The sequence below is a fragment of the Dromiciops gliroides genome, chromosome 4 (genome assembly GCF_019393635.1).
Source record: "Dromiciops gliroides isolate mDroGli1 chromosome 4, mDroGli1.pri, whole genome shotgun sequence".
In the NCBI taxonomy this organism is placed as follows: domain Eukaryota; kingdom Metazoa; phylum Chordata; class Mammalia; order Microbiotheria; family Microbiotheriidae; genus Dromiciops; species Dromiciops gliroides.
In genome coordinates, this window is record NC_057864.1 from 448686193 (window position 1) to 448700483 (window position 14291).

Below are 14291 nucleotides of genomic sequence, written 5' to 3' on the forward strand. Positions count from 1 at the left end.
GGTGGGAGGCTGGACCAAATAACCTCATGACTCTCCTTCGGATTGAGCAGCAGAGGGAGAGACAGCCCCCTCAAAGTCAGTTATAAAAGTTAGTGTATTTTTTTAAACTGTGTTTGTGTGTCTGCTGCCAATCCTTTTCTTTACCCCATACTCACTTCAGGACAAGTACGCCTTTTCTCGTTGCTGCCTCCAAGTCCACATTGTCCACCCCAGTACCCGCCCTGCCCACCACTCGGAGCTTCTCGGCAGTATTGATGACGTCTGACGTCACTTTGGTCCCTGAGCGAACGATCAGCCCCTCGCAATCCTGAAGAACAAAAAGAAACCCTGAAGTTGGTTATGGGGCCACATCGTGACTTTCAGCAGCAACAAGCAACAAAGGTACCCACTGGGCTGCCTGCCCTTACATCCTCTCTGTCTCTCCCCTTTTCCCTTCCTCTTTCTCCCCCTCCCTTTCCTCTTCCCCCCCACCTATCTCCCTTTCTCTTTTTCTGTCTTTCTTGTCTGTCTCTCTTGTTTGTCTCGCTTGTCTGTCTCTCTGTCTTTCTGTGTGTGTGTGTGTGTCTGTCTATCTGTCTGTCTATCTCCCAACCATGACTTCTAGGAAGGAAGGAAAGGGACAAATGCTGTCCCAGATTTACAGTTCGGAAAAGTAGGGCACATGAATGTCAAGGGCTTTTTGATACATGGTCACATAGCAAGTGACAACACCAGAACCCCTGATTTTCAGATTCCTGAAGAGCTTAACAAAGGTATGATGAATTGAAATTGACAAATCCTTCCGCCTCTAGCACAAAGAAAGTTCATGAATACCTACTGGCAGGAGTGTGCTGGAGCCAGCTCAGTCCTGGCTCTCTAGAAAGCCGACTGTTAAATTTTCAGGGCGAGCATCTACATCTCAAAAATCCACAAGAACTACGAATCAGCACTTGATTCATTGTTTTGCTTGATTTGTCTAGACTTAAGAAAGTGATGGAGAAAATGGCTAATGATGCCACACACGTTTGTTTATTTTCTAAGGGGCAGCTAGATGGTGCAGTGGGTAGAATACCCTCCTAGAATCAGGAGGACTCATCTTCCTAAGTTCAAATCTGGCATCAGACACTTATTAGCTGTGTGATCCTGGGCAAGTCACTTAACCCTGTTTGCCTCAGTTTCTTCATCTGTCAAATGAGCTGAAGAAGGAGATGGCAAACCACTCCAGCGTCTTTGCCAAGAAAACCTTAAATGGGGTCATAAAAAGTCAGACAAGACTGAACAACAAAAATATATTTTCTAACTGTTTATACCTGTATAGATTGTTCGCGTGGCAAGCGCCCCGCCCCCCACCTCCAATCCCCACGTTAGCTATTTAGGATAGTTACTGAATTCCTGGGATCTAGGTCACGTCTTGCCTATAATCGGCTCTTAAGAAAATTCTGCCGAATTGAATTTGAATCAAGTGTTTAAGCTCCTGTAGAGAGGAGATCTGTGATTAAACAGGGAATCCTGTGAGTCCATCCTACCTTGGGAACTCCTTTCTTGCACCACATTGACACCAACTTAGCAGACAAAGCCTAAGCATGTGTCGAAGCTCATAGAGGGGTCACGAAGCAAGTAGCAGCCAATGTCAGAGGAGAGATGTGAACCCCGATCTTACAGACTCCAAGCCCAGCCTATCAGACATAGCTACCACCGAAAGCTTCGGGAATGAGTAGTGACTTTTTGGCATAGGAAGATTGGGAAAAGGAAAAAATATCACTGCCAGTCGGGCTAAAGAAACACATTCTTTTTCAGCCTAGGCACAGGACTAAGCCAATCGATGGCGTGTCCTCGCGCCTCCTAGGGAGAAGCCGGGAGGCCCCGGCGTGCCCAGTCCCCACTCCCCCCAACCCCCACCCGCCCATCTCTGCGCCTGGGGTCGCGAAAGCGCGTATCCTTCTTGCATCAGCCAGAGGCGGCCCCGGGCTGGCCCGACTCAACATACATGTTGTCCTCCCTACAGCTCTGGTTGCAACAAAGGCCGGGGCTCCGCCAGCATTCCCAGGTTGCTGAATGCACCAACCCAAAGATGTACAACTAGCCCTAAATAGCTACCACTCCTCGCCCCCAGGCCCGTGCTACTACCCCATCCCCACCCCCGCCTATGAAATGAACCCCTGGGCCAATAAAATGCACTCTCTGTCCCATGCCAAGCATGCCCTCAATCAATTCTAAAGCAATGTTCTCTCTGACCCGTTCAATGCACTCCTCAGTCCCAAGAGATGCACCCCCGGTCAGTGAAATGAGCTCTCTGTATCATGCTATGCACACCCAGTCACATGCATTGCAAACCAATCCTATGCAATACACCTTTCCAGTTCCATGCAATACACCCCCGGTCTAATTCCTTGCATCCCCAGTCCCATGCGATGCACCTTTCTAGACTTCATACCATGCACCCCAATCTCATACATTGCACCCCACAGTTCCATGAGATGAACCCCTAGATGTGTCCCAGGTCAATGAAATGTACCTCTCCAGTCCCACAGGATGCACTCTACCCCCAAGCCCTCTCGAAGCGTCCCCCAGTCCCGTGAGATGCACCGCCCCCGCCCCGTCCCCCTCCCCAGTCCCAACTACTGCCCAAAGCTCCCTTCCCTTCTCCTCCCAGTCTCTCATCCACAGGACGGGGTCTTCGAGGATCAACTTTAGAGCAAAGGGAGTTGGCACCGGGCTCGAGATGGGGCACGCCTCTCATTCCGGTGCCGATTGAAAACCGCCCTAACAGGAACACCTCGAGTTAAAAACGAGCGCAACAGAAAGTCTGAAACTCCAGTCCCGCGCAGTTACAAAGCCCTCCAGGTTCACTAGACACGGACTGGGTCAGTCTCTGCCCTGGGCCAGGGCAGCCCCGCAGCCCGGGAGCCCCGCAGCCCGGGAGCCCCGCAGCCCGGGAGCCGGAGCCAGCCCAGCATGCGAGGATGCGGCCCCTTCCCACGCTGCCACGTTACCTGCAGCTCGGCTATCAGATCCTCTTTGCTCAAGTTCTGTTTCTCCACCACCTGCAGCCCTCCGTCTTCTAGGATCTTCCTGCAGCAAGGGTCCAGGCTGTCACTGATCAAGACCTTCCGGAGATTAGCAAAGGCCATGGTCAGAATCTGCAGTCCGGACCTGCGCTCGCGCTCAGCAGGAATCACTTCAGGCAAGACACTGACTCCTCCAGCCAGAGGATCCTGTGTAACTGAAGAAGATTCTCTTTGGGTTTGCTTTTCAATTCGCTTTCTCCATTTGATTGGACAGAAACTCTAAAAATGTCCTTAGCCCCGCCTCCTCTTCCCCCCCCTCTCCCCTCCCCCATCAAAACCCTCCACTCCCACTGCCTTTTTACTTTACTACTCTTGGGAAGATTAAATTTCCATTTCAACTCTTTTCTGCACCTGGTGCCCACGTAAAGTACAAAGTGCTCTATGCTCATTCAACTTTTTGACATAAGAGGGGAAAGGGATAACTTAATTTAGTTCTAAGAGAAATGGGTCTCATTTCCATTGCTTTCCTCCTAAAAGGTCAGCTGTCATTCATTCATTCATTCATTCACTTATTCAACCAATATTTACTCAGCTCCCCCTGTATGCTCAGCAATGTGAGGAACAGCAGAGGAAAGACAAAGGCAGGGTTTATCCGTGCGCCGCCGAAGAAGCACAAGATCCAAGGGCAGAAAGGGCAGCTGGGTGACACAGTGGATAGAGCACCGGCCCTGGATTCAGGAGGACCTGAGTTCAAATCCGGCCTCAGACACTTGACAATTACTAGCTGTGTGACCCTGGGCAAGTCACTTAACCTTCATTGCCCCCAAAAAACCGAAAGACATAATCTAGGTGTCATCCTAGACTCCTCACTCTCTCACCCCTCATATCCGATCTGTTGCTGGGTTCTTTCGATTTTTTATTTATAACATCTCTCATAAACACCTCCTTCTCTTTGATGCTGCCACCACCCTGGTACAAGTCCTTATCACCTCACACTTGGACTTTTGCAATAGCTTTCCGGTTGATCTCCCTGCCTCAAGTGTATCGCCATTCCAGGCCATCTTCCATTCAGCTGCTGAACTAATATTCCTAAAGCTTAGGGCTGGCCTTGTCACTTCCTCCAGTGGCTTCCTATTATCTCTAGGGTCAAATATTGTTTGTTGTTGTTCAGTCATCTCGGGTCTGTCCAACTCTTCATGATCCCATCTGGGGTATTCTTGGCAAAGATACTGGAGTGCATTGCCATCTACTCCAGCTCATTTGAAAGATGAGGAAACTGAGGCAATCAGGGTTAAGTGACTTGCCCAGGATCACACAGCTGGAAGTGTCTGAGGCCAAATTTGAACTCAGGTCTTCCTCACTCCAGGCCCCAGTGCTCTATCCACTATACCACCTAGCTGCCTCAAACAAACAAACAAAAAAAGCTTTTGTCACCAAAGTCCTTGGCACCATCAAATAGTTCAACATCAGAAACAGATGTGATTTTATTAGTAGAAATAACATGAAAGAAGAGGCATCACCTGTCAGCTTTGCAGCTGACCCCTTAAGGAACATAACACCTTTCCACCTAGCAGCTGAAACCTTCCAAATGGGCTGTCTCCCCCACTAGAAGGGGAGGTCCTTGAGTGCTGCTGAGGCTTACTTTACTTTTTGTATCCCCAAGGGTTACCACATAGTAAGGACTTAATGAACGATTCGTTCATTCATCTCTTCATTTTACTAATAAGGAGACTCCCTGTTTGCCCATGGTCACAGAGGTAATAGGAGCAGATCCAGATTCCAAACCAGTTGCTCCAATTCTAAATTCAGTCTTCTTGCCAACCCATCACCTACCTACTCTCTTTTTAACTCCCATTTTCCAGATTGGAAAAAATGATTTTCAGAGAGATAAAGGTTCTGATCCAATGTTTCCTAATGTGAGAGCCAGAGATAGAATTAGAATTCCACACTTGCTTATTCTATCTACAAATTGTTTTATCTTTGTTGTGCATTAATATGATCCCTCCCTCTCTCAGTTTCCTGGACTTGTGAAGTTTCTTCCAGATCTAAAATTATCTGATTGTAAGGTAATGAATTTAGGATGCAGAATGCAAGATCGATCTATATTTTGGGGTACTGAAAGAATTTGTTTTGTTTGATTATTCATATTTTTTCTTCCTCCTCCCCAACCCCCAATGAACTAGGGAATGGAAGGGAGAGAAAATAGACTTCTCTTCATTTAAAAGAATAGGAGTGGGAAAGCTAGGTGGTACAGTGGATAGAGCACCGGCTCTGGATTCAGGAGGACCTAAGTTCAAATCTGGCCTCAGACCCTTGACACTTACTAGCTGTGTAACCCTGGGCAAGTCACTTAACCCCAATTGCCTCACCAAAAAAAAAAAAAAATAGAATAGAATAGGAGTGGGGGAAGTGTTACAGTTATGGAATGCTATATGTACTTTCAGATGAATTTACTACACTGTGATATAGATGTATTCCACTCTATAGTTTTACTTTATTATAAGAGACCCCTCATGAAGTGAGAGTAACCTATAAATGTGTATAACATAAAAACAAAACACACACATACAAAAATTCAATTCCATTTACAAATATGTGCATGTACACACATACATGTGAAATCATTCTATAAATACTTTTATTTATCAGTTCTTTTTCTGGATGCAGATAGTCTTCCTTCATAAATCCTTTGTAGTTAATTTGGGTATTTATAATCGTCAAAATGACTTAGTCCCTCAAAGGGCAACATCGTAAAGAGCTTAAATGATCCTGGAGGTAACAGGGAGACACTTCTGAGGGTAATCGACAAATATTTGTTAATCACTTACTATGTGCTTAAAATAAACACATAAAGAGTTTTTAAATGACACAGTATGTACCTTCAAGGCATTTACAGCCTACAGTACTCTAAGGGAGGTACAAAATGCCATGACAGTTGAGAAGAGGCAAGAACTATCCCAGTTTTAAAAGCTGGCTAGAGAAGGGAGGGTGATTTGGATTGAACTGGATTTGTGTTCTGGGACTGGGTGGCTAAGGAGCTTGAGCAGGCAAATGGTGAGTTCTGTATGTGCGTGAGGGGAAATGGGTGGAGTTTTGTGTTGCATGTAATAGGGGAGCCAGAAAGAAACAGACAGTGACTGGCAGTGGGAAGGGAGTCAAGTGTTGTAGTATGTGTGACAAAGCATGGTTTCCAAGGCTGTTTGAAGTGCCCTCATTTTCAGCACTCCTAAATGAGCCTATAGGGGTCCCCCTCTTTCCCATACTGATGCCTGCTACCCTCTTCCCTACCCACTGGCTAAACATTCAATGAGAGGTTAAAGGAAAGAAAATAGAGCTTTGGTTCCGAGTATGCAGGTGCTTCTCATGTCCTGTTTTCTTCTAGAAAGGGCAGGCTAGAGGGGCAGCTAGGTGGCACAGTGGATAAAGGAGGACCTTATCTAGCTGTGTGACCCTGGGGAAGTCACTTAACCCTCATTGCCCCACCAAAAAAACCTGAAAAACAGAAAGGGCAGGCTAGGTAGTTTAGTTGATAGGCAGTGCCTTTCTGGAGTCAGGAAGACTCGTCTTCCAGAGTTCAAATCCAGCCTCAGATACTTACTAGTTGTGTGACCCTGGGCAAATCACTTAACTCCGCCTCAGTTTCCTTACCTGTAAAATGAACTAGAGAAGGAAGTAGTAAACCAATCCAGTATCATTGCCAAGAAAACCCCAAATGAGTCACAACAACAGCATCAACAACCCATGTCATTTCCTCCATTAGAATGCAATTTCCTTGGAGGCAAAGACTTCTTTTACTTTTCCTTCATATTCCTGGTTATTAGTACAGCGTTTTTGGCACAGATAAACTCCTTAATAAATACTTGCTGATTGAATGATTGCTTTTATTTATTTGGGGGGGGCAGGGCAATGAGGGTTAAGTGACTTGCCCAGGGTCACACAGCTAGTAAGTGTTAAGTGTCTGAGGCTGGATTTGAACTCAGGTCCTCCTGAATCCAGGGCCAGTGCTTTATCCACTGTGCCTGATTGCTTTTATATTCCATCTCCTTCTAAGGTGCTCAAGATTCACCTGTTCCCATTTCACCCCCAGAACAATCTTTCACAGGTATGAGTGTGCTGTAAATACTTGTCAATTGACTGAATAAATAAAGCAATTGTACTGATCCAGAAAGAACTTTTAATGATTCTATGATTCTTTGACATGAAAATTACGTTTCTCCAAGTGTGTTTTTTTTACACACAGTTATACTTGGCTATTTGAGGTAGGAGAAAAACCATGGATCATCCCCAAGGCATTAGAAATAGGATATGAACATAATAACTCAAACAAGTCACGTGGAAGAGAAATTAAAGTCCTCGTTTGTCACAGAAGCAGAAGCAATAAATAGGTGGAAAGTAGCACGGGCAGATTCAAATAGCTATTAAAAATTGCATTTTAATTTCTAATTAATCTCTCTGTCCTTATTGAAATCCTTGTTAAAAAGAGCTTCACAAAAGGAAGTGCTTGGTCATTACAAACATGACTGAGAAGCAGAAAAAAAAAAAAGGGACTCTAACTTGTAGAGAAAGATATCTAATGTAATTACCTGAACTAATTGATGGAAGAACCAGAAACCAAAGAATTGAATTTGACCTTCAGCGGTAATAGTAATTATCAGTACAATGGACCAAATTCTGAGGCAAGAAAGAAAGAAAATGAAAGTTATGTTATTGATTGCAAACCCTCCTCCCCAAACACACAGGCACACATGCGCTTGTACACACACACACAGAATTCTCATTCCAACAAAGGGACAATTTCCCACTATCTAGTGGGGAAAAGTATGGGGTACTTTTGACTCTAGAGTCAAAAGATCTGAGTTCAAATTTGAGCCCTACCATTCATTAGCTATCAGCAAATCATTTCACCTTCAGGGCCTGAGTTTCACCATTTGTAATATGGAGGGATAAAATAATCTCTTATGCCCCTTCCAATGCTATAAAATCTGTGACCTATGAAATGCTCCAGTAAAAGTTGTGTGGGGTGAAGTGGGAGAGAAGCTTGGCACTCCTGAGCCAGGATGTGGGTCCAATCACTGTGATCACTCCCATGGCTGGTGTCCCAGTACAGTCAGAAAAGAAGGTGGAACATGGGTTAGACTTTATCCCCCTCCTTGTTTGTCGCCACTGTACTCATGTGGAAATTGTAACCAGACTGGCACCTATAGGACAGACACTGAACAAGTTCTTCCAGCTGACTTCCTGCCAGCTCTGATCTTGAGTATCTTTTTCTTTCTTTTTTTTTTGGACGGGGGAGGCACTGAGAAAGAGCAATCAAAGGGGAGGTGTCAAAGCATTTTCCCCTAATTATTGCTTTGGCTGAATCCCATAAATTTGGATATGTTATCTCATTGTTGTAATTTTCTTTAATAAAATTATCAACTTTTTCTATGATTTGTTCTTTGACTCACTTGTTTGTTATGATCAGATTATTTAATTTTCAATTAATTTCAACCTCTCCATTGTCAATTATTGAGTGTAATTTTTATAACATTATTATCTAAAAAGGATGTGTTTATTTTTTCTGCTCTCCTGCATTTAGTTGTGAGGCATTCCTAACCTTAAGCTTTTTTGGATAGATAAACTTTGGGATTTTGATTCTGTGTAAAAATGTTGGCACCAGCCACAAAACTCAGGAAGGGTGAAGTGAAAAGAGAGAAAGTTTGGATGAAAGAGAGTAAGATCAGTTTGGGGTGTGCTGACTTTGTGATGCCAGTAGAAAAAATATAGAGAGATTTTCAGACATGGGACTGAAGCTAGGGGAAAGATTAAATCCAGAGATAGAGATTTGAAAGTCATCTGTATAAAAGTGATTATTGAATACATGAGTGTTATTGTGATTACCAAAGGACAATCTCTCTTTCTCATCATCAACCTGAGAAAAATGGAAAGGAAGCTAGGCCTGATATTTAAGGGATGTTCACATTTAGAGGATGAACCAGTAAAAGAAATTGAAAATAATTGTAGAGCACGCTAATGGATTGTTGGTGAATTGGTGTAATCATTCTGGAAAGCAACATAGAATTATACAAATAAAGTGACTAAAAGTGTATTTACCATTTTACCCAGAGATTCTACCTGGCATAAACCCCAAGGTGTTTATACTAAAACTTTCTCCCTTTCCCCCAACCTGACATGCAAGTTAAGCTAGTTTTTCCTTAAAAGGAATTAAGAATTTCCTCAGGTGGAACTAAAGGCTCAGACTATTGACATTATTTCTTCATCACCTCAGTACAAAGTAAGCATGAGCAGCTCCAGGGGTGCTCTCATGATTAGCTGGTAGATCACAGTAGGTCTTTTATGGGAAGGAGCATCATTCAGCTGAATCAACTTGAATTTCCTTCAGGACCTGTTCTTATTGAATATCCTTCTGATATGGGTAAATAAATCTCTTCTTTGTTAACGTCTGAATGGCCTATTGTTGTGATATAAAACCAATATCAGAAACTTCCTTGCTGTGTGAACCAGGACAAGTCACTTAACTTGTGTGTGTCTCAGTTTCTTCATCTGTAAAATGAAGATAATAATAGTAACTCTCTTCCAGTCTTGTTGTGAGGATTAAATCAGATAGTATTTGTAAAGTGCTTAGCACAGTGCCTAGCACATAGTAGGTGATCAATCAATGCTTATTTCCTTCCTTTTTGAGAGCTGACATCCAAGATTCAATTTTTTCATGAGAAATCAAGTGGTCAAGCATTCATAATGATCAAAGAATGCTGGCTATCAAGCTGTGGTGCTACATAGTACACTTTGAAGGGTTCCAAGAAGTCCTTCCCTCCATCCATCTCTACCTAATTCTGTGAAATTCTGCCATTATAAATTTATGCTTCTGGGTTTGAGTGTCTTTGAGCCTTAAAGTGTCCTCTAGTAACTCCTGAGTGGGAAGTATGACCATTTGCTGAGAAAGCACAGGCCTGAGAGAATGGGGGAAGAAGAGGAACATGATGGAAAGGAGGAGTAGGGGAACTCCAAGAAGAGGATTTGGAAGAAGTCAGACAAATGTTGTCTCCTTCACAATTTAGTGGAGGACTTGATCATTCTGCCAGTTCTTGAACATGAATGGGAGTGGAAGAGAGAAGATTTCTAAAACCATGAATGATTGTTCTAAAACGTTCCTAACATAATAAATCTTGGCTTCTCTTTCTGTGGTATTCAATTGTTCCCTCCAATAAACATATATAAAAATTTGGAAACTGTGAAACCCGATATTTTTTTTCTCAGAGCAAGGGTAAAAGGAACCATGAGAACAATTTCGGTCCAATATCCTGTGTTCAAATGCACATAACAAGAGCCAAGACTTTTAAAAAGCTGTCAGTCAATTCTGCCACCCCTAGGTACCATTGTATCTAATGCCAATCTTCAAGACCTCAAAGTTCACTTGGTGGTGAACTCAAGAGTATTACTAGTGGGGCAGCTAGGTAGCCCAGTAGATAAAGCACCAGCCCTGGATTCAGGAGGACCTGAGTTCAAATCCAGCCTCAGACACTTGACACTTACTAGCTGTGTGACCCTGGGCAAGTCACTTAACCCTCATCGCCCCGCAAAAAAAATGTGGGGGGGAAAGAGGCAATAAGATATTAGTATATTCCAGAGTTATGGGGAAATCAAGTGCCTACTGTGTGCCAGGCACTAAAGGAGAGATTTTTTAATCATAAAAGTATTTTTTATTTTCTAGTTACATGTAGAGATTGTTTTCAACATTTGTTTTTATAAGATTTCTAGTTCCAATTTTTCTCCCTCCCTCCCTTTCCAAGACAACAAGCAATCTGATATGGGTTATATATGTATAATCACATTAAACATATTTCTGCATTAGTCATATTGTGAAAGAAGAATCAGAACACAAGGGGAAAACCTCAAAAAGGAAAAAACAAAAACAAAATAAGTAGAAACAGTATGGTTCAATCTGCATCCAGATTCCACGATTCTTTTTTCTGGACGTGGAGAGCATTTTCCATCATGAGTCCTTTGGAATTATCTTGAATCATTGTGTTGCTGAGAAGAGTTAATTCTTTCACAATTGATCATCACACAGTGTTGTTGATACTGTGTACAATGTTCTAGAAGGAGAGAGATTTTGCTGCTATTGCTTTAATTGCATCATTTCTGTAAATGTATTTGCAGTGTGTCCTGTGGCTTACACATCTCGATAGATTGAATGCAGAAGCAGATATGAGAATCCAACTGTTTCCAATTAAACGAAATACTAAAAAGAGACCTGCAAAACTATGTAAAACAATTAATTCTCACTATATTTTTGCATTTTGGAAAAATATAGTTATTTTCCATTTAAAATAATGTTTATAATTTATTACTTTTAAATTAATAAATGCATGTTTTAAAACACGTTTTAATTTCTAATATGGTAAATATCAGTAGATATAACCTACATTAAAAAAATTTCCTTGAGGTCCTCAATAATTTTTAAGAATTTAAAGGTGTCCTGGACCAAAAAATTTGAAAAGTGCTGCCTAGAGTGAGCATCGCAAAGGAAAAGTTCAAAGTGCCCTCTAGTGGCCAGAGTAAATGCCCATGAACTGATACAAAGTAGCAAGATCAGAAGCTCCATCTAGTGGCCCCACAAAATATTCTAGGCTATGACAAGGAGAGAAATAAGGGGTGGACCTGTGATCTCACTGGTATAGAAAACTCAAGGATGAATAAACTGTCTCTACCATTGTAGGTTGGTACCTTTGTGCAACACGTGTTCCCAAGCTTCTCTACCAATGCCCGTTGGAATGGAAGCTGAAGGGCAGCTACCATATCCACTCAGGGATGTTGGGTTAAGCCTGAGGTGGGAAGAGATTCCTAATGTTATGCCTCATGAGTGCCCACCAGTGGCAAAATCTGGCCTCATGTAGATATGTAATTGGAAAAGGGAGTATTTTAATAGGTAAATAATGTCTTAGTATTTTTATGAATATAATTTTTGGCATTCTAGTCCAAGCTAAAATATCACCCTCTACAGGAAGTCTTTCCCGATCTCCCTCAATTCCCCCTCTTGTCCATTGATTATTTCTTTCTTTTTTTTTTTTTTTTTAGTGAGGCAATTGGGGTTAAGTGACTTGCCCAGGGTCACACAGCTAGTAAGTGTTAAGTGTCTGAGGCCAGATCTGAACTCAGGTACTCCTGACTCCAGGGCCGGTGCTCTATCCACTGCACCACCTAGCTGCCCCCTTTGTAGAGTCTTGAAGCTACTTTTCTTCAATATATCTACTTTTCCCCAACTCTAGTTGCAGACACCATCACTAGTGACTATCATTCCAGAGACACAGCCAAGACACCAATGAGAAGTCTAAATCCTCTGACTCTCGGAAGTTCACAAAGTACCCCTACAGTCAAAAGTATGTTTGTGTATTGTGGGGAAAGTGGGGCGGGGCAGTCAGAGGCTGCCTTCTTTTTCTGTTCCCCCTGCCCAGGGGTTCCCTCTCAGGGTTTTGGATGGACTGCTCTCTCCTTTACGTTTCCAGATATTCAAATTATCATGGTTCTTAACAAGGACACTTAGAGAAGTCTGACAGGGCAAGACCAATATTTCTCTAGCCAATCTTGGCACAAGTCTTTACACATCTAATTGAACTGCCTTTGAATGATTGATTGATTGATTCAATGGAGATATCTATGCATTTTTCCCACCCAGTCCATTCCTCTGATTCAATCAATTGGGAAAGTAAGGGTGACTCAACAACCTTACATTTGCAACTTAGTCTTAGAGAGCTACCCAAAGCACTGTGGTTAAATTAATTTCCCAGGATCATGTGATAGAGTGTGAGAGGGAAAGACTTGACCCCAGGCCTTTTTATCTAGCTCACTAACCATTATATTATGCTTCCTTTGCATGCCACAGATATCATGCCACATGGCCCTGAGATGGGGGCGGGGAGAAGGAAAGAGAAGGGGGAAAGACACAAAAGGGAAGAAAGAGGAGATGAGTGATGACAACAGCAGCAAAAATAACTATTCTTGACCTTCCTGTGTCACTAGATATTGAGAAACACACACTTCTCCTGGATGCTCTTTCCTCTTTTGATGTATATGACATTCCTTCTCCCTCTCCTTTCTACCTCTGCTCATTTACCTGAGCTCTGGCTCAGTCTCCTTTGCTGGATCATAAACCATTCTTCCTAGCTATGAGTGTGGTCCAAAGTTCCACCCTGTGCCTTGTTTTCTTCTCTATACTTTATCACCTGACAACCTCTTCAACCCCCATGGGATCAATACTTCTCTATTCAGATGAATCTCCCATTCACTAGGTCCAACCTTAGTCTCTCTCCTATGCCCAGGTTTCACATCAGCAACTGCATACTGAACATTTCAAATTGAACTGTCTCAAAGCAACACATTCAAAATGGAGTTCATTATCTTTCTAACAAAACCCACTTCTCATTGAAACTTCCCTATTTCTGTCAATTACATGACCATCCTCCTAATCATGCAGGTTCAGCATCCTTCCTAAATCTTCATTCTCATTCATTCCACATATCCAGTTGCTGAATCTTGTCATCAAATGTCTCTCACATCCTTTTCTCAACTGATGTTGCCAAACCCCGGGTCCTGAGCTACTCCAATAACATCCTATTGAGTTCCCATACCTCAAGTGTTTTCTGTGTGTGTGTGTGTGTGTGTGTGTGTGTGTGTGTGTGTGTGTGTTTGTTTGTGTAAATATATGGCTGGTATATCAGAGTCAAGGTACAGTGTGTCTAACTGTAACTGATCAGACCAGTATGAGCTCAGAATGTTCTACCACAGGTCAGGCACAAATAATCCATGTGAACATTTGGATTGGATTCTCTAAATTTGCACATCTCACATTTCTTTTGAACTGCTTCAATTCTACTTTGCTCACAGAGCACAGCACCTTCTCTGATGAGGGCAAGCCATGCTGGGCAGTCCTGTGCTAGTGTCTTCCATGTCATGCAATTAATTCCAGAGTTCTTCAGAGAGACTTTGAGAATGTCCTTATATTGCTTTTCCTGACCACCATGTGAGTGCTTGCCTTCTGTGAGTTCTCCATAAAATAGTCTTTTAGGCAAGCTCAAGTTTGGCATTCAAACAACGTGGCCAGCCCATCAGAGTTGTGCTCTCTGCCATAGAGTTTGAATGCTTGGCAGTTTAGTTTGAAAGAAGACCTCAGTATCTGGTATCTTACACTGCCCGGTGATTTTCAGAATCTGCCTAAGACAATTCAAATGGAAGCGATTCAGTTTTCGGCCATGATGCTGGTATACTGTCCATGTTTCACAGACATACATGAAGACATATATAGAT

The 14291-nt window shown here is 42.8% G+C and overlaps 1 protein-coding gene across 3 annotated transcripts in view; it reads right to left on the bottom strand.

The window, feature by feature from the left end:
* LOC122726702 (D-3-phosphoglycerate dehydrogenase-like) overlaps positions 1 to 14291 on the bottom strand; it is a 62812-nt gene that overhangs the window by 20659 nt on the left and 27862 nt on the right. For 2 of the 3 annotated variants that reach the window (XM_043964581.1, XM_043964583.1), the window contains exons 2-3: positions 2973 to 3202; positions 156 to 307 (exon numbers count right to left, since the gene is read on the bottom strand). In XM_043964581.1, coding sequence (XP_043820516.1) covers positions 156 to 307; positions 2973 to 3202 — 382 coding nt within the window. Of the gene's footprint in view, positions 1 to 155; positions 308 to 1505; positions 1767 to 2972; positions 3203 to 14291 lie in introns of those variants that run through there. The other variant, XM_043964584.1, reaches the window with a different exon arrangement.